The sequence below is a fragment of the Anoplopoma fimbria genome, chromosome 10, assembly GCF_027596085.1.
Source record: "Anoplopoma fimbria isolate UVic2021 breed Golden Eagle Sablefish chromosome 10, Afim_UVic_2022, whole genome shotgun sequence".
NCBI classification, from domain to species: Eukaryota; Metazoa; Chordata; class Actinopteri; order Perciformes; family Anoplopomatidae; genus Anoplopoma; species Anoplopoma fimbria.
Genome location: NC_072458.1, coordinates 12553572 through 12578298, shown reverse-complemented (window position 1 = coordinate 12578298; position 24727 = coordinate 12553572). Strand labels below are relative to the sequence as shown.

Sequence of the window (24727 nt, the reverse complement as noted above, 5' to 3'; positions counted from 1 at the left end):
AATTGCTCTTTAATGGTAATCTTAGGTCAACCTATTATCTTGTCTGATATCATCCTGTTTGTCTGCAGTGCTACAAGTTCTGACATGTCCTGAACTATTGATTTACTGAAGTACTGTATGTAAGCACAGGTTTGAGGTACTTGTACTTTCATTTGATGCTACGCCAAAACATTTCAGAGGCAAATCATGTACTTTTTACTTAATTATTTGATAGCTTTAGTTACTTTGCAGTTTAAGATTTCACACTGAAATCAGATTATTACATTTTGGAAACTTCTGATGGTTTCATCTAAATAATAACTCAGAGCTGAAAGAGGTAAAACTACCCCATATCAAACAAAAGCTTTACAGAGAAAAGTTAAACAAAATAGGAAAACAATTTGGTGTATAAAAACGTTTTTGTTCTTTTCTTTGCAGGGTCTCAAGGCCGAGGTTGGGAACCAGTGGACTGAAGAGAACTAGATGTGTATACAGCATCTGAAACCAACTCCCCCTGGAGCAGCTACAACATTAAAATAGTGCTTATGTATCAGTATTAATAATGGAATTCATTATATCAATAACGGGGGTGTTGATTTTCTGAAAAACAAATACTTTTTTTTTTTAAACTCTTAATTTCTAAAATCTCACACTTTAATTTGGCACTTTTAATTAAGGAGGAAATACTAGGGGGTTTTCATTAAGTGTTCAAAGAGGTTCTTAAAAATGTAACTACTGAATTTAGTCTTGTAGTAAAATAAATGAAAAGTAGTCATGGTGATTTTTAAACCATTTAGATAAATGTATGATTTTTGACTATATACTAAAATATAAAAACTGACTTAATTTAACAATTCTCAGTTTCACTTTGGCTCTTATCTATTAGCATTTTTGTTTTAGCATTTTTAATGGGGGAAACAAAAAAACAAAAAAACTCAACAAATAAACTCAAAATGCTTTTTTTTTTTTTTTTTTTTTATCTCCCAGAGGCAGAGGTAAGCTGTTGGGCCCCTGTTGCCTCAAACTTGTGCATTCAGGTTATTCATTACCAAAAGGCAACTGACACACTGAAACAGTTTTTTTGCAGTTTCTCGCTTGGTAATCCAAACAATCATGTCTTTTCTTAACGGCCAACATTATCTGCCCTTGAGTCACGTTTAGACTAAAACGAAAGCAAATCAAACAGGAAGTGTATTAAGAATTCCCCAAACAAAAACAAAAAAAAGAAGCAAAGGCTGCACAAAATGGGATGATTGTACTGTAGGAAAGCATGAGATTTATTTGAGGAATTAGACAAATACGAGCCCCACAGCAGCGCAAAATCAACCTCAACTTCTTATAAGTCTAAGGATTCCCTGTATTTTCTGATACCCCCCCCCCCACCACCTCTGTCTCTCAACCCACCCGAAATCTTTTGTTAAATCCAATCCTTCGCCTTGGGGGGAAATGTGGCAGCTCAGCATTCAACCAGCTGTAAGAGAGAGAGAGAGAGAGAGAGAGAAGAGAGAGAGAGAGAGGGGAAGACAAGTTTTGGGTGAATTACAAAGGAAATGAAACATGACTAATAACATTATTCTGGTCTTTTAAATGCTCAAACTGTCAAGAGCAATAGACGGAAAAAAAAACAAGTCCCGTCCACTTCAGAGTGCAATTAAGGTGCCAGCTCTCCCATTTAAAAGTCACGTTCATTTAAGGGTGAATAAAACAAACAGCAAGGTTTCAGTCAGGCGTTTCTAAATCTATACATTCACAGCTTTCAGTAAGCAATAAATACAAAAGGGAATAAAGCACCATTGGGCACAGGATAGAATATTAAAACATAATTTAGCATGAAATTGTCTCGGTGAGCTGAAAAAGAGACTAAAATCTTCCTACCAGGCCTCCCTGAACATCTGCTATTGTTTTTCATCACAAAACCCCGAGAGAAAACAAACGCATCAGTATTCAAGGGAAAGTGCAGGTGACACACTGTGCATGCAAGATGTTTCCACTGAACACTAACACCAGGTGACTACAGAGCGGGAAACTAATAGGTCAAGGAGGAAGACAAGATTCAAGGGTAAATCCTCAAAAAATGTCACAGGAGAGTTCAGAGGCAGAGCTTCCAAAATGTCTGTTATCACAGGAGAGGAGGGGGGGAAAGAAATCATTACTTCTGTTGATAATTCACCATTTTTTCCACAACTTGTGATAAAAGAATATTTCATTGTAACTAAACATAGTTAGCTAGTACTCTAAAGTCCAGCCTATGGGACAAAAAGAAGGTCAAGTGACACCCATGGAATTTTCCTCAAGGTTTTAGTGACCAACGACCCCCAGATCGTCTCTTTGATCCGGTTCGCTTCACACAAACTGCGATGTCAGCAAGTCTGCACACTTTGACTCCCTTCTTTAACTTTCAATGTCACTGATAAAAATAATGAAAGTATGTTGATCCACCTCTGAACTTTGGAGATGAAAAAGAACACATTTCACAGTTTTTTAACAAACTTTTCGCTAGTTTACTAAAATACGTGCTCTACATTTCAAAACAACATTCTTGCAATCACTTTTTTTGCAACAAGCTAGTTTATAGATTTGTATGTGAAGACCAAGACTAAAATGGTCGCACTCAACACTGATGGATTCTGACGCGTTTATCTGAGTAATGTAGCTTCTAAGAAATATTTTGTTCTAATGAAATTCCAGCGGAGACAGACAGGAAATCACATGCATTACTAAGAAGAATAATGACAGAAGCATGTTGCAACCACAACTTTGTAAACCTTGTAAAACCAGTGATGGCTTATAGCTGCAGGGAGCCAACGTCACACACTGGAAGCTACTTTGGTGCGGTCCGTTTCACAGTGGAGTGCATATTGATTTGACAATTAGCCGGAACAATCAAATGATGAGTTCATTTTTAGCCAGAACAGCCGCTCAAACGTCCAAAAAAGTTAATTCATGGAGTCCGAGAGAGGGAGTCGATACGAGGAAGAGGAGGAGATTATACTGATGCATGAAGAAAGAAGGGGACACATGTCCTGGGTGAGAGGTGGGGGGTCTCAAGTGGACACAGTGACTGACGCATCACTTGAAGTCCCTGATTCTGGAGTGAGCTGGAGGTCTGAGACAAAAACAGTGAGTGATTTTCTGATTTGTGTCACAAAAGTTTCATCAAAGGTTTTCAAAGTCTGACACTGTGGGACAGCTCAGATAAAATCATTGCCTAGATTTGTATATTTGTTCACATTTTGGCAATTTAGCACAATCAAAAGTAAGCCGACTTAGACGTTAGCAGTAATGGCTGGATTACTTTCATACTGAAGAAAACTTCAAAACGACATGATTCTTAAGCAAGTTCTGTAGTGATACGGAGCATCATTTTTTCTATGATTTCTACGTGATTTTATGGACAGATTTTATAATTTTTTGAGCTGTGTCACAGCCAGCAGGCCTCACAGTTTGAAACCTTGATCCTGTATAGACTATTACTGAATCATTAGTCTATATTTCTCAATAATTAAATGTTTGGCAAGCTACAAATGTTGGATTTTCAGGTGTCATTATTCTGCATTTCCTTTGCCCTGTCTTAGCTTTTCTTTTTGCTATCTTCTCAGCAATAACATCATACATTATGTTCTTTTCAAACAGTTAAAAGGGTCATTGCAGTTTCATGACACCCGATTAAAACCAACAGCTTTGGTTCTCTCTCAGTGCCACAAATTTGAGCTGAAAAAGGACTGGCAGGTTGGACAATGCATGTCTGATGCTTCTAATGTATTTCTACCTTTAAAGGAGTAGGAAACATAGCTGATAAGAGGATGAGAGACTCGGGGAGAGAAAAGGGAAAAGTCATCGATTAAACAAGATCAGACCTGTCCAGCAAAGGCAAACGATATGCAGCGAGCGTCAATATTTCAAAACACATTCTAGTAAACTGCATCGGCTCTGCCAAATGTTAAAACATTGAATCTCATTTCTACGTTGAATGAAAGGCAAAAGCAGCGGCGTGGTGCCAAGCTTTGTGTCTACATGGTTCTCTATCAGACACGATTCTGTGATGAAGAAACACAACTTTCAATCCGTTCCGTTTCTACAACAGGGATCACATTTCTTGAATTGCTGATGCCACACTGAGCCTCCGTCTTCTGTGTTTACGCCTCGCAAAGTTACATTTTGATGTCACTGTGACACTTGATCGACTCTTGTGTAATCTCCACCCTTGAAGGGAAAAAAAAAAAAGAAGAACCCATTGGAGGGGAAACAGGAAGGATAGAAAAAGGGGATTTTAAGTGAAGAACACTTGGTCTTTACAGGCGACGGCTCGGGCGGGGATTTCCGTGGCGGCGGTGAAGGCGGCCACAATGGAGGCGAAGACGACATCCGGGCTCTGGGCAGCGTTGATGGCCGTGTGCAGGCCCCTGGCACTGTAGTACCTGACCAGAGGGACTGTCTGCCGGTGGTAGGAGTCCAGGCGGGAGTGCAGCGTCGTCTCGTTGTCGTCGCTGCGGCGGATGAGCGGCTCGCCGGTCAGCTGAGGGGAAGATAAGAGCGGAGGAAACACATGAGAAAGAAAAACAGACTGGGATGGTCAGACCCGTCCAACAATGTGTTCAGTTTCAAGTCTGCCAAAAGGTCAACGTTCTTCAGTCTCTGGTTTCATGCAGCAGCCTGATCAAGTGTCACTGTCTCCCTCTCGCTACTTGTTGCTGTTCTGAAATCTGTATTCGTTTTCCTCAACAAAACAGGTGCTTTGGGAAATCACAGCCTTCTTTCTAGGCCAGGGGATTGTGTGTCGCTGTGTGTGTGCGGCTTTGTTTGCAGCTGAGTCACAAGGTTCCACGTGTAAACAAAGACTAGAGCACTATAAGTCGGGATGCACCAAACCTGACCTAATAAAACTAATCAGGTATCAGCCAGACGTGGCTTTTAAATCCGTCACATGCATTCACCTGCAAACCCGATGAGTCTTAAATCTGGGAAATAGAGAGCACCGGTACCTGATCTGTATTCTGTATCACTGTTTAAGTATCTGAGTTGAAAGCTAGATTGAAGCAGTTGGATCAGTACATCCTTAACATTAAGGGCCCCATATCTAACTCTACTTTGAAACCGATCAACAGCATTTATATGTTAGCCATCAATATGTCTCTGCACCAACACAGTTATGACAGAATACACAGCACTTCACACACACTTTATTTAACATTACGCAAGTCCTGTTGACTCTCTGAAATCCACTTCCATTACTGTGAAATGCTACTCAAACTTCCACAAAGCTAATACGTGATGTAATCGCTCAATTACATGCATCTGATGAGTGAAGTCAGCCAGCGCTGGATGGACTCAGTTGTAGAACATCTTCACAACCTCTTCACTGATTTAATACACAACCTTAAAAGTGTCATCATTTCCTCCAGCATCAGCGTTGTCAAACAGTAAAACAAAGCAGGAAACCCTGATCTGTCATCACCTGATAAACACCTTAGCCTCTGGGCACCCTGGAATTCGACTGGGTGGTGCGAAACCATTAAGGTTGAGTCCTTTCCACAGCAGCCCTGGTTTGAGTCCGTCCCAGGACCCTTCGCTGCATGTCTTCCCCTTTCTCTCTCTTCCCTGCCTTTCCTGTCTCTCCCTCACTATCAAAATAAAGCAGAAATGCCAAAACAATTATCTTAAAAATAAAATCAATCAACCTCCCACGTCCAAGGCCAAATTGTCTCCATCCACTGGGTGCAACCGCCAAGCATAGATCTACTCTAATGGAGAAAATATTAAAAAGACATCTTCTGTAACTCTATTAACATACACCTACTCTTTTGTGCTGTATCCTGATTAAATCAAATGAATTAAAGGATGATGGCTTTTAACCAGAAACACGTCACTGATTAAATGAAGAGTAAACATTTTATACATTCAGATTGAATCTGGCTGGATAGTCATCGGTTTCCAGCTTGGTTGTGATTTTAGGTAGGTGGCACTAGAGCCAAAAGTGGTTCCTAAGTGGGTTGGTAGTTAAATTACTTACGTCATCCTTCATGGGCTCTTTGGGGGGGTTGAACTCCTCGTGATAAGAGCGGCCACTCGGCTGATGAATTAGTCTAAGGAAACGGAGAAGAGGAGAACAGGACAAGGACGGAGAAGAAATCAGAGTGAGAGCAGAGGAGGACACACGAAGGTTAGACGGCCACAGTGACTCACTAACTACTTAACTGTCCTTTTCACATCCCACATAATGCCCTTGTCCTACTTGGGCTTGTAAAGGCAACGGACGGCCGTCTCCTCGTCCTCACAAAAGGACCCCCGTGGACAGAAAGATGGCTTTTTGCAAACTGCCTTCTTTTCATTATGGCGTGTGGATAATGTAGAGTGGGTATTATGGGGAAAAGGAGGACAAACACTGTGCCGCCGTAACAAGGGTTAAGAAAAGATTTCACAACTTAAATTTCTTTTTAAAAAGCACGCGTAAAGGCCTGAACATGTCTGATGTTCAATGTGCTGGGTCAGCGGCAAATCAGAGGGCGGCATGTCAAATTCAACAGTTTCTAAACAGTTTAAATAACGATTTGCTGCACAGCAGTTAAGTTGTTGTAAAATGTTTGCTTTCTCTTCAGGTCTCAACCTGTGGAGCTTACATAAATGGATCGGTGCCAGGGCAGACCACAAAGTGCCACAGAGAGAATCGCTAATTTGCGTCACAAAAAGGTTACAGGACGACAACTTTATAAATTTCCCTCATACATAATGCAAGCTCAAACACGCACAAAGAGTGTCAAAGGAGAACCTCTTAACGAGGGTCAGTCGCCTCTCACCCTTCACTCTGTCAGTAAGAGAACGAAATCTCAGGCAAGAAAAAGTTTTTTTCACTCTTCTTAGGGGTCTAAATAGGTCAGGCAGGATTGTTTTTTGACTCCCTGTGAATTTTTTACACCCAAGCGTCCTGGGCTCTTTAACGTTGCCGGGTCATCGGGCTTGATCCCCGGTAAGTCTCTCTCAGTCAATAGAGCATTCACTGAGAAACGTGTTGCTCAGATGACGACATTTACCATCGACATTGATTGGACATCCACATAAAACCTTTTCCTTTAACTTAGAGGATAAAAGCGACGAGTCTGCCTTCAGTTTGCTTCTGCCGGTCCGTAGATCTCTTGCTAGCTGAATACGCCTGTCTGAATTTCCATTTGAGCTATTTCATGCTACAGATTTAAATTATATTATATATGTAATCCTGATAAAAATCAAAGCAATCTTGGAATGCAAGTTTGTTAAATTAAGCATATAACTCCAAACTGTTTGATCGTGCCACCGCGGTAATGGCTAGAGAGCACCGCGGATAAACAGCAGGTGGATACACCATAAGATTATGTTCCTTCAAAATTCAGAACACCTAGAGACGGTTTGAGATTGGTGTCAGACTATCTGAAAAGCACCATGTGGATTTACTGATCCTGACAAAGCCTAGGAGTTGGATTGTTCTCTTAATTTTGCTTTCATGAATGCCGGTGTGACTTTGTTGCAGAAATATTATTGTACATCAAATTAACTTTCAAGTAGAACTGCGTGTCCTCAGATGCCACTTAGGCATAAAAGTGAGGTCACCTTTCTTGACTATGACAATAAATCCTCACCATAAAATCCTGTGTTTGCTCCTGTAAATGTGAGCATCACTAATAAAGTGTAGCTCCATTCTAATACACACACGTGTCCCTTTAGAGACTCGTGAAAAGTAGCGTTTAAAAATACAGCGAGACTCTTAGCAGCTGTGGTGTTCAGCATATTTCATGGTGGACGGACACGTGTCGGTCTTTAAGGATTCAACCTGCGACCTTCCAGCTGCAGGACGCTCACCAACCCCCTCAGGCCACCTTCCTAATCGCGTGCTTCCACGCTGCACTTCTCTCCGGCATTATCTCAGCGTCCCAGCCTCCTCTGTTCACATTAATCAATCTACCAGCTGATTCTCAGCCAAAAGGAGCAGCAGCATCCTGGGAACTATGCCTGGGAAAATAAAAACAGATTGGATCATTCTTTCTCTCTCAGGCCGGCTCCTACCTTCCACAGATCCTGCGCACCAACAGAGAGTCATCGACGGCGAACTCGATCACCGAGTCCAGGCTCTCATGTCTCTTGTCCAACAAGTCGTCCAGCTGCAACGGACAAATGCAGGAGTCAAATACAACATGATTGATATCCATCGTTCAGCATCAGGCTCTTTTTTTTCTTCTGACTTTTCTCCAATATTAGGACTTTTAATACAAACATCCACTGAATGTCTAAAAAAATAAAATTCTCAAACAGCACATGGGTGCATTCATTTTCACTTTACACAATTGTCTCTCATTCACCCACTCACAGACCGAATAGTTACAGGAACTTTTTTTCTATACTATACCGTTATTTGTCACATGTTATTATTAGACATGCCTTTATTCATAAATGTATTCGGTCTTTCATCAGTACAAACCCCTCCTTTTTTCCCTGATCTATTCCCATTGTTCTTGTCTTTTTTTTGCAGAAAACTTCCTCCATGCTCAAAGATCATGAAGGAGGCTGTGTTTTTGCTTCTTTTTTTTTTTTACAGTGAAAAAATATGAGATTGAGACATTGAGTCATTCTGTGAAATAATGTTTTTGTATTTCATATGTTTTTTAGATCATAAAAACTCTCACTAAAAGACTATGTTTTGACTGGAGAAAGCTGCCATCTGTCCCATAAAAAAGGGGCAGCGCCTTTGCTTGAATCCATTGTGTATTATTTGCGACAATAGTTTTATTTATTACATGACCAACTAGTATTTTAGCCTTTCTTTGAATTGTGCTGTTAGTATGAACTCTGCAGTAGGGCATTAATTGCACTTAACCTTAATTTAATTAAACTAATAGTTGGACATTTTGGCAAATAGGATTAGAGAGTGAGATGAAAAGATCAATACCACTCTCATGTGGATTAATGTGGAGCTAGAGTCGGGACAAAGACTGAAAGACAGCTAGCCTGGTTCGGTCCAGAAAACACCTGACAGGACCTCTAAATAAAAACAACAAGTTGTGGTTTTACAGGGAGTTACAGGCTGAAGATAATTCCCTCTGGGCACTGTGATTTCCTGTTTGTTCTTTTGGAAAGAACAAACAGGAAATCGCTGTGTTGTGTGTCAAGCTATCCTTTAAAATTTGTAGTTTGGTCTACAAGTTATTCATGCACTGCTGCACTCTATCCATTTATTGTACTCACTACAGTTTTGTTTCACATAACAGCAGAAAGCGACACCATCAAATTAAATCCTAACCATCTCTGCTTGTTTGACTGTGCGAGGGAATCCGTCCAACAGGAAGCCCTTCCTGCAGGGCGCCGTGTCCAGGTTCTTCTCTATGAGCTCCACAACCATCTCATCGCTGACCTGCAAGGGAACAAAATAATTTTTTACTAAATGAACATCGTGCTGTATTGACTACAACTTGAAAACTGAAGATTGAGACCATAAACTCATGTTTAAAATGTTTACTGAAGTAATAAATCAAGTGAGAAGTAGAGTCATTTTCTCATAGACTTCTATACAATCAGACTTCTTTTTGAAACAGGAGGAGTCGCCCCCTGATGGCCAGAACAGAGAATGCAAGTTTAAGTCACCTCAGCATTGGCTTCACTTTTTAGAACCGGAGGTTGACAACTTGGTTAGAAAAAGTGTAAAAAGGCAACACGTTATTGTTCTTGTGCCAGATGAAACATCTTAAATTTAGTCAAATTATTAGTTAGGAATAACACTCAGTAGTCAGTTTATTAGGAACTCCTTTCTAAAATGAATACAGTACAGACGAGAATGGAAAATTGCAGATTCTGGATGTCCAGAAAGGCCAATTAAAACGTGTAGTGCGAGTTAACGCACAAGACCGATTAATACGCAGTGTCAGCCCATTTACAACAGAATAAAAGAAACAAGATAACAAGAACAGACTTATGAATAGAAAATAATAACAGTACAGGCTACATGTATTTTTGCCTCCATTAGCAGATAACGCTTTTCTCAGAATATGGCCGAGTTCCAATTTAAAAAAGGAATGGATTTTTCCTCAGGAAAATCTAGTTTGCTGTCTTACACTTGTTTCACCGCATGTTTGTGTTGAAGGCATTTCAGCTGTAAATGTCACTGAGGACAAATAAAGCATGAGACAGCAAGAGCCTCGGAGAGGGGCTAAAAGGGCAGAGAAAGAATAATACACACAGAGACCGTGAGAAGCAGATGAGCAGGAAACATTACCAGCTTGCCGGCATCCATGGTCTCCTTGAGCTTCTTGCCGAGCTGCGAGCCCGAGGCCACCATGGCCCTCAACATGTCTCCGGTGGCCAGGTGGCAAACACAGTACTGCTCTGCTAGCCGAGGGGCCTGCGGGGGAGAAGGAGAGGGATTCATTCATTGTTTAAAGTTTGAAGTCATCACTATGAAGCAGACAGACGAGGAAAATGTTTGGATGTGGATTTTAACTTTGTTCTGCCCGCTGTTCTGTCAGAGAGCCAACCACCTGCATTGTTGGCCGTAAGAGGCTCCAAAGCAGTTTGTGTAATTTGGCTGCGAGACCATAAAGTCTCCAGCAGCAGAGTTATAGTTATGCTGACCGAGCCACCCCTCTAGTATGTTCAGCTGTCATGTACGGCTTCACCTGCAACACAGCATTCACCATATGGAATCAAAGCAACATGTAATACAACCAGGGCTGAAACTAAGGATTATTCTTCAATTATCTCTGGGACAAATATATTGTTGAGCAAAAGTATTTGTCTAACAGTCCTAAATTCTAATAACTTGTCTCGTCCGCCAAAATGCAAAGACATTCAGTTCATTATAATACGAGAGTAAAAAAGCAGTTTAGAAGCTGAACTCTAGCTGAAATAGAGAATGTTTGACATTATGAAGTAAATAATAACTTACAAAAAAAATAAAAAAAAAAAAAATAATAATATATATATATATATATATATATATATAAAATATATAAACAAAAAAACTGAGGGCTTTACTGAGAACTCTCAAGACTCAAACCAGATCACACAGTAATGCCAGAGCGTGTCGTCTGTGCACTTGAAAATGCACAAGCGACTGATCTGAGAGGTCTACATTATGTGAAGTCAGACGACAGACTGAAGGAGGTCTTGGTGACATTTATCCTTTTTTTTTTTTTTTTTTTAAGCTGGCAACACTTTGGGTTTTTGTGTCCAACAAAGTTTCAACACAAATTTGACTTATGTAATCATGAAATTGGTTCCTATAGGGCAAAAGGCAACTATGTGCCTTTTGCAAAGAATTGCACAGGAGTTTGTTCTCTACAATGGTCTTCACTAGCCTGCTCGTACTATATTCTATAGATTTATGGATAGATAATTTCATATTAATATTAGTAAATGGTTTGAAAATTACACAAAGCATTTAGCAGATTTAAAATACACAATGGTACACCCAATTTTCTCAGAAGACCGGCTGATCTTCCGGAAGCACTGGTTTGACCAGAACAGATCCCAGTGAACTTCCACCTAAGCTTTCTTTGGTTTTCTAAGTACTTTGACATTGCTCAGTCAGGGATTCTCAAAGTGGGGACCAGGGACACCCAAGGGGTTGGTGGCACTCTGACAGGTGGTCCACAAAATAGTTTGCTATAAATTATCAAATTGTGCTGAATCATTAAAAAGTACATATCTACAGATGGGTACAGTTTGCGCCAATAAAACAAGCATATTTTCCATTACTGCCACTTCATTAGCTAAGGGCCAATAGAGTCTGATATGATTCTGACACATGGCAATAAGTTTATTATTTTAAAGATCAAGTACTTAGTGAAAGTCAGCTTTAAGTATCTGGATCTATTTAGACTATGATATTCTTGCTACTGTTCATTTTCTAAAAGCTTTCAAGATAAAAGATTTGAAAATAATGAATGCTGTCAAGTTGAGTCCAAATGCCATTTGAATAAAATGGTGGGTCAAAAACAGTGGAAATGCCCACACAAAGCCCCAGTGCATAAGCAATGAGAGTAAACCATGAATTCTCGCATTTGAGAAGCAGGAACCATTTTCTCTTAAAAATGATGTGTACAATTAACAGATGTTTTGCTAACTGCAGTATTTGGACAGTGAGAGATCACAGGCTTTTCTCCGCTTCATATCCCAGTAAACAGAATACCAGTGGGGTTCTTTTGCTCCATTGCCAACTTGAAAAAACCCATGTTAGTCTTTGTTTACCTGTGATAAGCATTGCAAACGTTTTCTGGACTCACTAGATCAAGTTATTAATTGACGAGAAATAATATCGAAAGCAAACTTTGGACGATCTCGTGCAATTAACCTTTGATTTTGCAGTGTATACTGTAACATTAAGTGGTACAAAAATAAAATGAAGACAGCAGGTGTCAAAAGCTAACTTTTGACACCAGGGATTTAAAGTAGCTAATTTCAGACTAAACTGCGTGGATACGTAAATATGTAAGTGTCTCTGATACTAATGAGGTTGTTATAATAGTTATCTTTATTATGAAACTGACAAACACATTCAAAACTAATAAAACCCATCTAATCAGACTGTCCAGCTGCGGTCTTCCAAGAGGTGTAGTCCCAAACCGAACCAAGCAACGCTAAAGCCGGGTGAGGTTGTGCTAGCATGAGCTAGCACTGATAACACACCGGCCATGCGCTAACGGCTAACAGCTAGCTCCATTAGCTCTCTTCCTCACCTGAGTCCCCTTCCCGGCTCCGGGTGGCCCGAGCAGGATGGCACGGATCCCCTCCTGCACATCGGCTATCGCCTCCTTCAGTTGCGCGCTGGGGGCCATGTCTAGACCGGGAGACCAACGGGGCAGAAACTTTAGTGAAGTCCGTCTGTGGCGTCCTGGTGACACTTCAACCAAGTTCGGACAGAAAAGGAAACGCCAACGCCTCCTTTCTGCTACAACGGTTAAGCCCCGCCCCTACAGAAAAACACGGCGTTTTGATTGGCCGACCGGCTGTTCTGTCACATACTGTGCTTCTTGATTGGATGACATTTGGGTGACGCTTTGTTGTGTAATATCCAGAAAGGCTTCAATATGGAATGTTGATTATATATTTTATTTTGTTTCATATTAGTGCTTTTCAAATGACTTCCTCTATGAAACCCTCAAACTAAAAAAAGATCAAACCCTCATCTATATTTGACTTTCCTGTAACAGAACATAAATAAGATAAGATAAGATAATCCTTTATTAGTCCCGCAGCGGGAAATTTGCAGGCTTACAGCAGCATAGAGTAAAGTGCACACAAGAGACATAGTAAAAGAAAGACAAGATAGTATTATAAAAAAGCAATAAATCTTTCTGAACGAATAAGAAGTGAGAATATCTTCAATTTACCCAATGAATAAAACCAACTTAATCCCTCCCCATCCTCAAGTCAGACAGTATGCTGCAACACGTTTATTTAGTTTCATTTTTAAGTCACTGGTGATCACAGCATTAAAATGTCTGAGGCTGAAGTTTTGTACTCAGAGGTCAAGTTCACAAGAGAGAGGGGAAACAACGATTGTGAGAATCTTTCTGTCTGTCTGTCAAGTTGTAGCATGTTCATCCCTCTTATTTCTTAGAAAGCTACCAGACGAAAGATGTGTTCCTTTTTCGTTTGTCTGAGTTTTCAAGTGGAATATGATTTTTTTTAATGTCACACTTTATCAGACATCAGCACGCATTACTGCAGCTCATTCAACAGGATGTTTTGTGTCGCAGGGACCGCTTCCTCACCGCCTGAATCTGGAGTCAGGATCTTGAGCACTCAGCCATCCTCAGAGCTTCCTGGTGCGTAATAAAAAACATATTTTATGATGATTCTTTTGTCAGAATGAAAACCTGCATTCCTTAATCCTTCGGCGCTTTCTGAGAGTGCTTGGTCCCGGAAACAAACAAAAAAACTGTATTATTAGTACAAAGAGAAAAACTGGCAACAGAATGTAGTACAGTAAAGAAATACTTTTATAGTCTTTAACAAAATGTGTATTCTTCTTTGAAATACCGCGTTCTCATGTAACGTTAAACTTTGAAACCGCATTCAATATTTGTACTTTAAATATACAGTAGTATTAGCGGAAAACATTTTATGTGGAAGGTTAAAACTTAATTTAAGGTCACTTAAGAGCAACAACAGAAGCTTGTTGTGACATGCTGAGCTAAACTGAACACAGAGCAAACATTTGTCAACGACTGACGCAAATGTTATTGCAAATATGTGGCTTTTTTTCCCTCTTTTGTCACTGTGAACTACAAAGACTGAGAGAAACCATCTCAAGTGAGGAGAGGACATGGTGAAAGTGTCAGGTAGTTTAGAGAAGAGGTTGCGGTCGATGGGAATTAAGGAACAGACCATGAAGAAGAGCCACATCTGTATTTTGTTTAGTCATCTGTTGTGTCTTTCATCTCCCTGTTTCCTGTTAGTCTCTTTCTTTATGCTGTGGAGCCTCGTAGGCTGATGGACATATGCCTGTGATGACATGAGTTATCATATTTGTGTATTAGTGCAGAGACTCTCGAAAAATAATGCTCCATAAATTAACTGAAGTGGCAGTGTGACAGTATGTGTATACAGCTTGTAAAATAAGTATTGTGCACGTCACCATTTTTCTCAATAAATATATTTCTAAAGGTGCTATTGACATGAAGTTTCCCCAGATGTCGGTAACAACCCAAGTAATCCATACATAAAAAGAAAACAAAACAAATTAAGTTATGTGCAATAAAATGGAATGACACAGGGAAAAAGTATTGAACATGCCTACTGAAATTTATTTAATACTTGGTACAAAAGCCTTTGTTGGTAATGACAGCTTCAAGACGCCTCCTGTACGGAGAAACTAGTCGCATGCATTGCTCAGGTGTGATTTTGGCCCATTCTTCCACACAGTCTTCAAATCTTGAAGGTTCCGTGGGCCTCTTCTATGAACTCTGATCTTTAGTTCTTTCCATAGATTTTCTATTGGATTCAAGTCAGGTGATTGGCTGGGCCATTCTAGCAGCTTTATTTTCTTTCTCTGAAACCAATTGAGAGTTTCCTTGGCTGTGTGTCTGGGATCATTGTCTTGCTGAAATGTCCACCCTCGTTTCATCTTCATCATCCTGGTAGATTTTTGACCTCCAAACATGGTGTGTATTATGGCATCAAAAGAGTTCAATTTTGGTCTCATCTGACCAGACTATATTCTCCCAGTATTTCACAGGCTTGTCTAAATGTTGTGCAGCAAACTTTAAACAAGCTTCAACATTCTTTTTCTTCAGCAATGGAGTCTTGCGTGGTGAGTGTGCATACAGGCCACGGCGATTGAGTGCATTACTTATTGTTTTCTTTGAAACAATTGTACCTGCTAATTCCAGGTCTCTCTGAAGCTCTCCACAACTGGTCCTTGGCTCTTGGACAACTCTTCTGATAATTATTTTCACTCCTCTGTCAGAAATCTTGCGAGGAGCACCTGGTCGTGGCCGGTTTATGGTGAAATGATGTTCTTTCCACTTCCGGATTATGGCCCCAACAGTGCTCACTGGAACATTCAGAAGTTTAGAAATCCTTCTGTAAGCAATGCCATCAGTATGTTTTGCAACAATAAGGTTGCGAAGGTCTTGAGAGAGCTCTTTGCTTTTACCCATCATGAGATGTTTCTTGTGTGACACCTTGGTAATGAGACACCTTTTTAAAGGCCATCAGTTGGGACTGAACCAGTTGATTAATTTGCACTGACAAGGGGCAGGATTGCTTTCTAATTACTGATAGACTTCAGCTGGTGTCTTGGCTTTCCATGCCTTTTTGCACCTCCCTTTCTTCATGTGTTCAATACTTTTTCCCTGTGTCATTCCATTTTATTACACATAACTTAATTTCTGAACTTATTTGTTTGGTTTTTTTGTGTGTATGGATCACTTGGGCTGTTACTGACATCTGGTGAAAATGTCATGTCAATAGCACCTTTAGAAATATATTTACTGAGAAAAATGGTGACGTGTTCAATACTTATTTTACCCGCTGTATATATATATATATATATATATGTATATAAAATATAAACAAAAAAACTGAGTATGTATATATCATAACAATTGTTAAATTTTTATTTATTTTTGTGTTTTCTTTTTTTTACTTAAATGGAAATTTTACCATTTGTATTGTATTTCCCTATGCTGTTTTTAGACTATTTATTTATTATATTTAGTTACACCTATTTTGTTGTGAATGTATCATCTGTCTGGGAAGCCAACTAACAGAAATTAACTCAGTCAACGTCTCATTTGCAAAGATATCAACATCTTAGTGCCTAAATTACAGAAACCATGTTTCTGGTTATAAAATGTTGTACTTGTACCCAGTTCCTTCAGTGCATATCTCTCCTGCTGTTCAACAGGTTCCCAAGAACAACTGGTGTCAAACGGATGCTAAAAAGTCACATCAGAGAAAGCGGCCTTAGTGGTTCTCGGTGTCCTCCTGGTAGCGGCTGTCATCGCTCTTAGCCTGACCTGTGAGTTTGTGCACTTCTTCTCAACGTCTAGTAATTTAGATTGACTTAGAAAATCTGATGGCTGATTAGAGGAACAGAACTGGGAGCTTTCAGGCGACCTGAGATCAGGTTTTGTTCTTGAAAGCTTAAAAAGCCGATGTAGCCAATGTAAAATCTGCAACAAATGTCACATTTTATCTTTTATTTTTGTAATCCTATTTTTACCTGGAGCTCTCTATATCAATTAACATCCATTAGTTAATCTGGGAATGATTTTTTTCTGATAAACAGATCCCTGCTATAAAATAAATACTTCTTATTTCTTCTTTATTTTAATCAGCTTACAAAACATGGAACTTCTCCAAAAGCTGACGGATGAGCTTGATGCTGTAAGAATAAATCTCACAGGTGAGTTTCATCAGCTGCATCGTCAGGTGACCTTAGCTCAGGTTTTAGTCTTAACAACTAGAAAATAAATGAATCAGATTTAAACCCCTCATATTAACGAGGGGTTTAAATCATTAATATGAGTTTCAACTCAATTGACCGTACCGTGAGAGTTTTGTTCTCTGTTCAAGAGCCCTTCCAAATGACAGCAATCTAAATGTAATGTAATAATAGAAACGTAATATTTGCAAAGGAATGCTGTGAAGTAAAACTATGCAACACAGTGCTATAAAAAAAAAAGATGGATTTCTTACACTTTGGCATCCTCTGATGATGATCAAAGAGAGTGTGTTTGCTGTGATCTCTTCACAAGATGACTTGTGTCCAGAATGTGAACAAGGCTGGGAGCAACATGGAAGAAAGTGCTATTATTTCTCCACCGATAAGTCAACCTGGGCGGAGAGCAGACGTGACAGTACATGTGGAGGAGGAGATCTGGTTAAGAGAACAGAGAGGAGCAGGTATAACACATTGGTTTCATCATCACATCCTTGTTTCCATCCATCAGCACAGAAAAGTAATGTTACACATTCAGGGCATTTTTTTTACCGATACATTTTAAATTCTTTTTTTTAAGACTTTGAGGCTAATTGTCATGACGATACATTATTTAATTAAAATCCATTTCAAAATTAACCACGGTATATTTTAATTAAATTACAAATGATATGGCTGTCGGATTGGTTCCTTTGTTTGACGTCTGTCATCTGCGGTGATGGAGTTCAGAGTTTACTCGCGCGCAGCAGCAGTATCCCGGTGATTAGCTTCCTTAGCATGGCTAGCTAGCGCTGCCTCTTCCGTGTCCGAAATGTCGCAAGTTTGATTTCACAGTCCACATTTTTCGCACGTCCCGGATCCTGGTCTTTCTCAAGCCATTTCTTATAAGTTATTTTACAAGAGACGACATCGTTAGTCTGTATTTTCCTGACATTGCGCGAGTTTATGTGTCCTCAAAGAGTACGAGCCAAAGCTCTGGTCGGAGGCTGACCTGACGTCACGTTACACCGCGCAGAGAAAAACCTAACGTCCAGTGACGTCACTGATCTTGCTGCCCTGTTGAAGGGGATGAAGATTTCCCCCCACTAGTGATCTTATCTCTAAATTTACAGACATGAATATTTCTTGTACCTTTTAAGAACAAGATAAAAAATATATATATCCCACATTTTTTTCGATTGTGTTCGATTAAACACATTTTGGACAGAATTTCACTTTGTTTTTCTTGAAGATATTATAGTTCAAATCCACATGATGGCAGTCTTGAGCATGACATTGTTGTTATTATTTTATTTACCACATTTTATCATTCATAAACGGGAATTTTTTTATTCAAGGCCTCATTTTTTACCTTTTCTATCGGAACTTAACTCTCTTCTCAACTCACTTAGTCTACTGAACTACGAACAAAAGTATATATATATATATATATATATATATATATATATATATGAACACACATTTTGTGACATTATTTTCCTTTTATCTTAATTTTTATTATTTGTGTGTATTTTTTATGTGTCTGTCATCTATTTTTCCTGTCGAGGTATTCCTAGAGCAGAACCTGAGAGGAAAAATGAACAATCCTTGGGACTTCTTCTGGATCGGACTGACGGACTCGGAGGAAGAGAAGACATGGTTGTGGACAGACGGCTCACCACTGAACCAGAGGTTTGACTGTTGTGAAAACAACTGCTGTCAATTTCTAATATAAAAATTACTAGTTTTATTGAACCAGTTCTTTCTGCTCCCAACATCTCAGTTTGATGTTTTGGAAGCACGGTCAGCCAGACGACTGGAAAAATTAAAACAATGATGGAGAGGACTGTGTGGGGATGGGGATCAAGAACGGAGGCCCAGACCTGAAGTCTTGGTTTGATAATTCCTGTGTTTGGACTCACAGACATATTTGTGACAAACCGGCAAAAACTAGGCTCAGTACAGCATGCAGAATGTGGAGCGATGTCCTTCTTAATACAGCTAATGATAAAACAAATAAATGTAAACATCACAATTCTTCTTGAGTGTGTTCAACCATTATCTTACAGTATGTAACAGAATTATTCCGCTTTTTTTCTTCTTAATTTTTAACAACAGCTCGAGTCACCTGTAAAAATGCATTTCACTTTTTTTTTAAATCCATTAACTTTTTTTGTGTTCTCAATTCGTCTGTGACATTAAAATATTTACAAAAAAGTGGATGTATAAAACAGGCGGAACAATAGTTATCTTTTTTGGTCTTTTTTTTCCTTTTTATGAATAGTAGAAACAAGAAAAAGGTAAAACAAGAACAACTTTTCTAATTTTTCTTTTATTGAAAATAAAAACAATTAAGTCTCCAGCATCAACATTCAACTGGGACGAACCAAAGACTTGAAAAACAGTGAAATTGTCAGTTATAATGTAACATTATTATTTTTTCATTTCTCTTTTAAAGTTAAAAGACATCAGCAGACAGTTTCACAGAATACTGTAACATGGCTCAGGATTTCAGGATTGTAAACAATGTGGTGGAGCGACAGTTAGCAGCAGTACTGAAGCCAGAGCAGCTCAGCTCTGCTGTGCATTGACATTTTATGATACTCAAACTTTATTGTATTGTTAAACTTAAATTGTCCTGATATGAAGGGAACTGCTGAAATGAAGGGGAACTGAGTGGTTTGATGCAGTTGCTCGGTCAGCCTGTTTTAATTTAAACAGAATTTATGGCAAATTTGGGCCGTTTAAGAACTAGGCAGCTTTGTGCAACATATAACTTTAGACGTCTATCAAAAGTCTGAATACTAGTTTGATGTGAGCCAGGAAGTCAAAGTCTGTCTTGTAAAACTTGGCCCTTAGAACGTTTGAAATGGTTTATGAAAAAGGGCTGGTTGTGAAGTTTACTTAATCTGAGCAACAGAGATTAATTGAATCCCAAAACATCGATGTGAGCTTCCAGAAGTAGGTAAAACATTTAAACTTCTGTTCTTAACTAAACCTGAAAATGACTTGATTAAACAATACTTTTTTTGTAGGTTTGAGTTTGAGAGACATCATTTCTCACTTGATGTCCGCCGGTCCACAGCTCCTCAATCTCGCCCCTGCAGCTCTCGGACGGCCAGAATGCGTACGAGCATGGCCTCCATTGTGCCGTTGTCCAGAGGGTCAGAGGAGAACCACAGGGGGCTGTTGGGAACACAACGGCAATCCGGGTCAAGGTAGAACAAGCCAGTGTGCTGCCTCACCGACTCCGAGCTGGATGGAAAGAGAGAAATATTCATATTCAGAATGTACACTATGGAGTACAACAACACAGAGGCTCAGTAGTCTGAACCAAGACGGAAAACTTTATTACTTCTTTCAACCTTGACAAAGGCAGCGCAGACAACATCCACTCGTCATTCATTCTACAATAAAAGCCCTAGATATATGCTCTGCATAACTGCTTACCAGAGGAAATTCAAATTCAGCAGAGCATTTCACAAGAAAGTAAACTCACTGAAATAGCTTACAGTATCTTTAGGCTATACGACACAGTAGGATCCTGGTAGTTGGTCCTCTGCCTGCGCAAATCTATTCACACCTTTTATTGAAGTGTAGCAAGTATACATTTTATGTGAAGTATTTCACATTTTTGTATCATTCATGTCATTCCACCCCCAGTGCGTAAAGGCTTTGAGATTAGACTGTAATCCAGCAAATACCTGGGTACAATTTCTTTAGTTTCGCCTATTTTACAACATAAAAAAAAAGCATGTAGACAATGGAGAAGAGGCGTTGCTTGTTTTTTAAATAGACTTGCATTTTATATATTTTTTGAGACCATTAAATTCCATAAAGTGGAATAATTTACAAAGGCAAGGAAAAAAAAGTGCTTTACAAAAAAATGACACAAAAGACAGACGACAGTTAACTGCAACACAAGATTAAACACATTCTTCACGTAGAAAATCCTCACATGAGTCGTACTTTTTATATAAACAATGGTTAAAATGACTATGTATATGTGAAAGGTTATTATATAACCAGTTATCGCAAGTTTAAACATCAAACACTGGCACATAGACAATCTGTCAGACCAAAGTAAAAATGTTAACAGGCTTCAAAATCCCATAAATATATAAAACCAGCAGGAGGGCGGAGAGGAAAACAAATAATGTAGATAAAGAGTCAATAACACGGCTGAACTAAAATGCAAAAAAAAATAAAGCTACGGACCACTTGGAGAGGTAGAACTCGTAGAGTCTGACCGGACAGCGGAGAGGGTTCTCTGTGTTCTCCGTCATCTCCAGGAAATCCTCTTTCCTCTTGTTGCTCTTACGTTTCTTAGCAGGAACTCCGTCTGCATATGACAAAAACAGACACACATAACTTTTGTAAGTGTAATATAACAACACAATTGATCTTTACACATTCTTACTGTTATTACTTAATTTTGTGTTGTTTTTGGTGGTCCCTGTTGACTGAAGTGCCAGTGTGTCTGAGCATCAGAGTCCCTTAAGAAAACCTCTAATTTTACTGCAGCAGGGTCTGACGGTCTACATTAAGAATAGCTACATAGAAATAGACAAGCTCCTCTCTGATGGTCTTGATTACTTATGTAGGTCATATAGAGGAATCACAGATATTAAAGTTACTGAGATCACAGTAACTTTAATATGCCATGAAAGGGGTCCAAATAAATGTGCATTTAAGGGAAACTATCTTATGGTGTTCATTACCTACATGCAAACTGCATTTAGACAAAACCACCCATACCTGTCTCTGCTTCATGTATGGATGTTGGCGGGTAGAAGCGCAGGAAGGTGGTCTTGGTGTTGTTTGGGTTGGTTTTGGTGCAGCGCTTTACAACAAGGACAGCGAAGGACAGCTGGCGGTGCTGCTCCACCGTGGTGAAGCCAAAGTACTTGCAGCAGAAGAAGAGCAAAGTGTTGAGGAGGACGATGGGGGAGTACGCCCCCAGCTGTCTGCAGTCCCACAGATGGTCCTCCTTCACACGGGAGTGGATATAACCTAGGGAGAGAAGAAGAGGGACCGGTTAGAAAACTGGTGGGTCCGGGGCGATCAGAGGTAAAAAAAAAGACATGAGGACTCACCGTCGGCTGCCAACGAGGGTTTGAAACTCTTCAGGATCTTTGTGAACTTTTTGGAGAACTTCTTGTAGGTCAGATCACTGAAGATGTTCTCCAGACGGCCGTTATCAAACAGGTACTGAGGAGAAACGTCAAAATAACAGTCTGCAAAACAACAACAACTGTGTGACTGTATACGCTGTTGTCCATAAATGATTTCTGAAGGTGTACCCTCGGCAGATGGCAGAGGCCAGAAGAACTGAATGGCCGCGTTTAAATAATCAAGTTTCTGTTCATTTTAGTCCTGGGGATACTTTTCAAAGAACTAAAAGCTTCCTTCAGCCCACTGTGTTTCCATAGCGATCTAAGGACTTGGAGTAGCTTCATCTAAAAAAACATGTTTACTGCTGCACAGTTTTTACCGATGCACGTTGGATTAGATGCAGAGGAGGAAAATGACACTTAGAGTCTGTCTCCACAGTAAATCACCGTTAAGTGTCGATGGTTATTTATTTGTGCTTTAGAACCTAACTGCTGTGAAACAATCAGAAAATAACACCGGTGTGCTGTCTCTCACTGTTTCTCTTAGTCTTTTTTTCTTTTAATGAGCTGGGAGGCTGACAGTAAAACCTAACTTTCCTTTAATGTTATCAAAAAAGGAAAGAAACTCTCCCCTCATCCTAAAAAATAAACTAACTAACTAAAGTACATCTGTTTCTTATGACTGAAGTTGTGCCTGGAGATGAAGCAGCGGCGCTGTGTGCGTTTGACCAATCGGTGACGGTAATCCCTGCAAACCCAACCCCCGAAAGCTCCTGTATTTTCAGAAGGTACTAACTCCCGCCCAGGACCTTTTTGAGGGGTATACCCTGAACTTGGATAGATGTAGTGTACAGTGAATGTGTGAGTAGAGTGTTGCTCGTCTTGCCTGCTGGATGCTGAGACAGAGGTAGAACAGGCTGTCGGGGGAGTACTGCTCTCCATCAGGTCGCTTTGCTTCAGTGATGAAACAACGAAGGCTGTGGCTCAGCTCGGTCGCAGAGCAGCGCAGAACATCCTCATTTAATGTCAGAGCGTGAGCTAGCAGAGGAAAATAGTCAGGAATAAAGGGTTCAAAATCAGTTTGAACCTGCATTTGTTCAGTTTTGTTCCGGTAAAAAACGGACACATTAAATGACTGAAAATAAATTGTATTTAAATGGAAAAAAAACATACAAGAAAAGTTGGTTTGTGTTTCCCTCCACTGAATCCATCTCTTCCAGGCGTCAATTCCACATTGACTCTTCAGTTTGCGGTGCTTCCTGGACTTGACCTCTTCTCTTTGACTTGTCTCCTCTGAAGCTGCTCTGGATGACTGTTGCAGTTTACGACGCTTTTAAGAAAAGGACAGACAAGATTACAACCCAGCAAAGATGAGACCTCAGCTTCTAAACTCATTCCCCAGCTGGTTTCTTACCTTGTTCTTGTTGCGGACTTTCCCCAGAGTTTGTTGTGATGGCAGAGGGGCCGGTTCAGGGCCACGTGAGCTCTGGGGATCCCCTCTCATCTCCAGAGGAGGAGAAGGAGAAGAAGGTGGAGAAGGAGGAGCTCGAGGTGTTTTTTTGTGGGTGTGTGGTCGACTGAGCGACCCACATCTTGTGTCAGATGAGGATTCTTCCTGGGTGTTGAAAGTGGCCTGATGATCTGAATCCATGTCATCACTACAATTACTGCTGTGGTCTGAAAATATAGATACATAGATATTAGTTAGAGATACAGGAGCAAAACAGTTTGCATGATTTTGTTTTGGCACTTAACCAGAGACCTAAAGATTATAGACCTAATCTATAAAGCAGTAGATGCTCGCTTCCTTCTGTGCGGTGATATGGTTGGATGTTGTTCCGTAGAGAGAAAATTGTTCATACATGAAACTGCTCACAACAAGGTCTGTGGATTATCTTGGGTTTTTCTGTTCACTAGCTGTGAGCTCCAGATCAGATGGGACCATAACCATTTAAAAAGATGGGTGAGTAGTGCTTGCTTTCTCACGATGTTTGTGCTTTTTAAACAGAAAAACACATGTTTAATATTGTGATATTTACTGGAATAGACAAACTAAATACCCAACAGCAAGTAGGAAACTCTAAAGCAATCTCCCTCCAGCCAGCTGCCACCTCACTTAAGATTTTGTAAATGAAATGAGGAAATATCCTATAGAGAACTCCTCATTTTGACTTCACCAATCAGATGTTCCATGTCCAATTGAGGCGTTTGCGGGCACTTTGTCATGCAGATAATGCGTGCAATTTGTTGAAAATAAATAATAATAATAATGTCAAAAATAAAGTGTACACAATTATGTTATTTTGTGTACACTTTATTTTTGACATTGGCAATCTCAAGGAAGATCAGAAGAAATGGACAGCATGTGAGTTAAATATGAGTGTCACAGCAAAGGGTCTGAATACTTATGACCATGTGATATTTCAGTTTTTCTTTTTAATAAATTTGCAAAAATTTCTACATTTCTGTTTTTTTCTGTCAAGATGGTACATTAATTCAGAAGTACATTAATGCGAAAAAAAAGCAACCAATTTTGGCTGCAAAAAAAAGGTAGAAAGTCTATCAATTATATTTATGTCACTGGAGCATTTCTAATTATTGTGTTTAACTTGATGTTGTTATCCTTGAAGTTACTGAGAAATACATTTTTTTTAAATAGAATTTCATAGTATTTTATGGTGCCTTGGGATTTATATCTAAATTTCAAGGAAGCCCTGGCCAAAATGGCAGCAAAATCATGTTACAA

At 39.6% G+C, this 24727-nt stretch overlaps 3 protein-coding genes across 4 annotated transcripts in view; 1 reads left to right on the top strand and 2 right to left on the bottom strand.

Moving 5' to 3' along the window:
- Nucleotides 1-1232: 1232 nt before the first annotated feature.
- Nucleotides 1233-12878, bottom strand: ak2 (adenylate kinase 2). The gene is made up of 7 exons (XM_054606454.1): nucleotides 12675-12878; nucleotides 10214-10339; nucleotides 9245-9355; nucleotides 8014-8108; nucleotides 5990-6062; nucleotides 4276-4495; nucleotides 1233-1450 (listed from the first exon to the last, which is right to left on the bottom strand). The coding sequence occupies exons 1-7, from the start codon at nucleotides 12771-12773 to the stop codon at nucleotides 1443-1445; spliced, it is 732 nt and encodes a 243-aa protein (XP_054462429.1). The 5' UTR covers nucleotides 12774-12878; the 3' UTR covers nucleotides 1233-1442.
- A 557-nt stretch (nucleotides 12879-13435) lies between these two features.
- illr4 (immune-related, lectin-like receptor 4) lies at nucleotides 13436-19543 on the top strand. Its single transcript, XM_054606581.1, is given in 9 exon segments — nucleotides 13436-13493; nucleotides 13695-13766; nucleotides 16352-16490; nucleotides 16785-16873; nucleotides 17220-17333; nucleotides 17336-17352; nucleotides 18435-18559; nucleotides 18651-18810; nucleotides 19517-19543. Coding segments are annotated over 9 exon segments (801 nt in total).
- A 27-nt stretch (nucleotides 19544-19570) lies between these two features.
- LOC129097029 (uncharacterized) overlaps nucleotides 19571-24727 on the bottom strand; it is a 33180-nt gene continuing 28023 nt past the window's right edge. For both annotated transcript variants that reach the window (XM_054605708.1, XM_054605709.1), the window contains exons 38-44: nucleotides 23396-23658; nucleotides 23155-23311; nucleotides 22868-23019; nucleotides 21964-22078; nucleotides 21626-21880; nucleotides 21086-21209; nucleotides 19571-20122 (exon numbers count right to left, since the gene is read on the bottom strand). In XM_054605708.1, the coding sequence (XP_054461683.1) occupies nucleotides 19957-20122; nucleotides 21086-21209; nucleotides 21626-21880; nucleotides 21964-22078; nucleotides 22868-23019; nucleotides 23155-23311; nucleotides 23396-23658 (1232 nt within the window). In that variant the 3' untranslated portion in view covers nucleotides 19571-19956. The remainder of the gene's footprint in view (nucleotides 20123-21085; nucleotides 21210-21625; nucleotides 21881-21963; nucleotides 22079-22867; nucleotides 23020-23154; nucleotides 23312-23395; nucleotides 23659-24727) is intronic.

Bases quoted from the DNA above. Each gene is read 5' to 3' on its own strand.
- ak2 (XM_054606454.1), bottom strand. From the start codon at position 12,773: ATGGCCCCCAGCGCGCAACTGAAGGAGGCGATAGCCGATGTGCAGGAG. The intron at 8,109-9,244 runs GTTAGGATTTAA...TGTCCGTTGCAG, and splicing joins CAGTCAAACAAGCAGAGATG to CTGGACGACTTGTTGGACAA. The intron at 6,063-8,013 runs GTAGGAGCCGGC...CCGTTTCCTTAG, and splicing joins GTGCGCAGGATCTGTGGAAG to ACTAATTCATCAGCCGAGTG.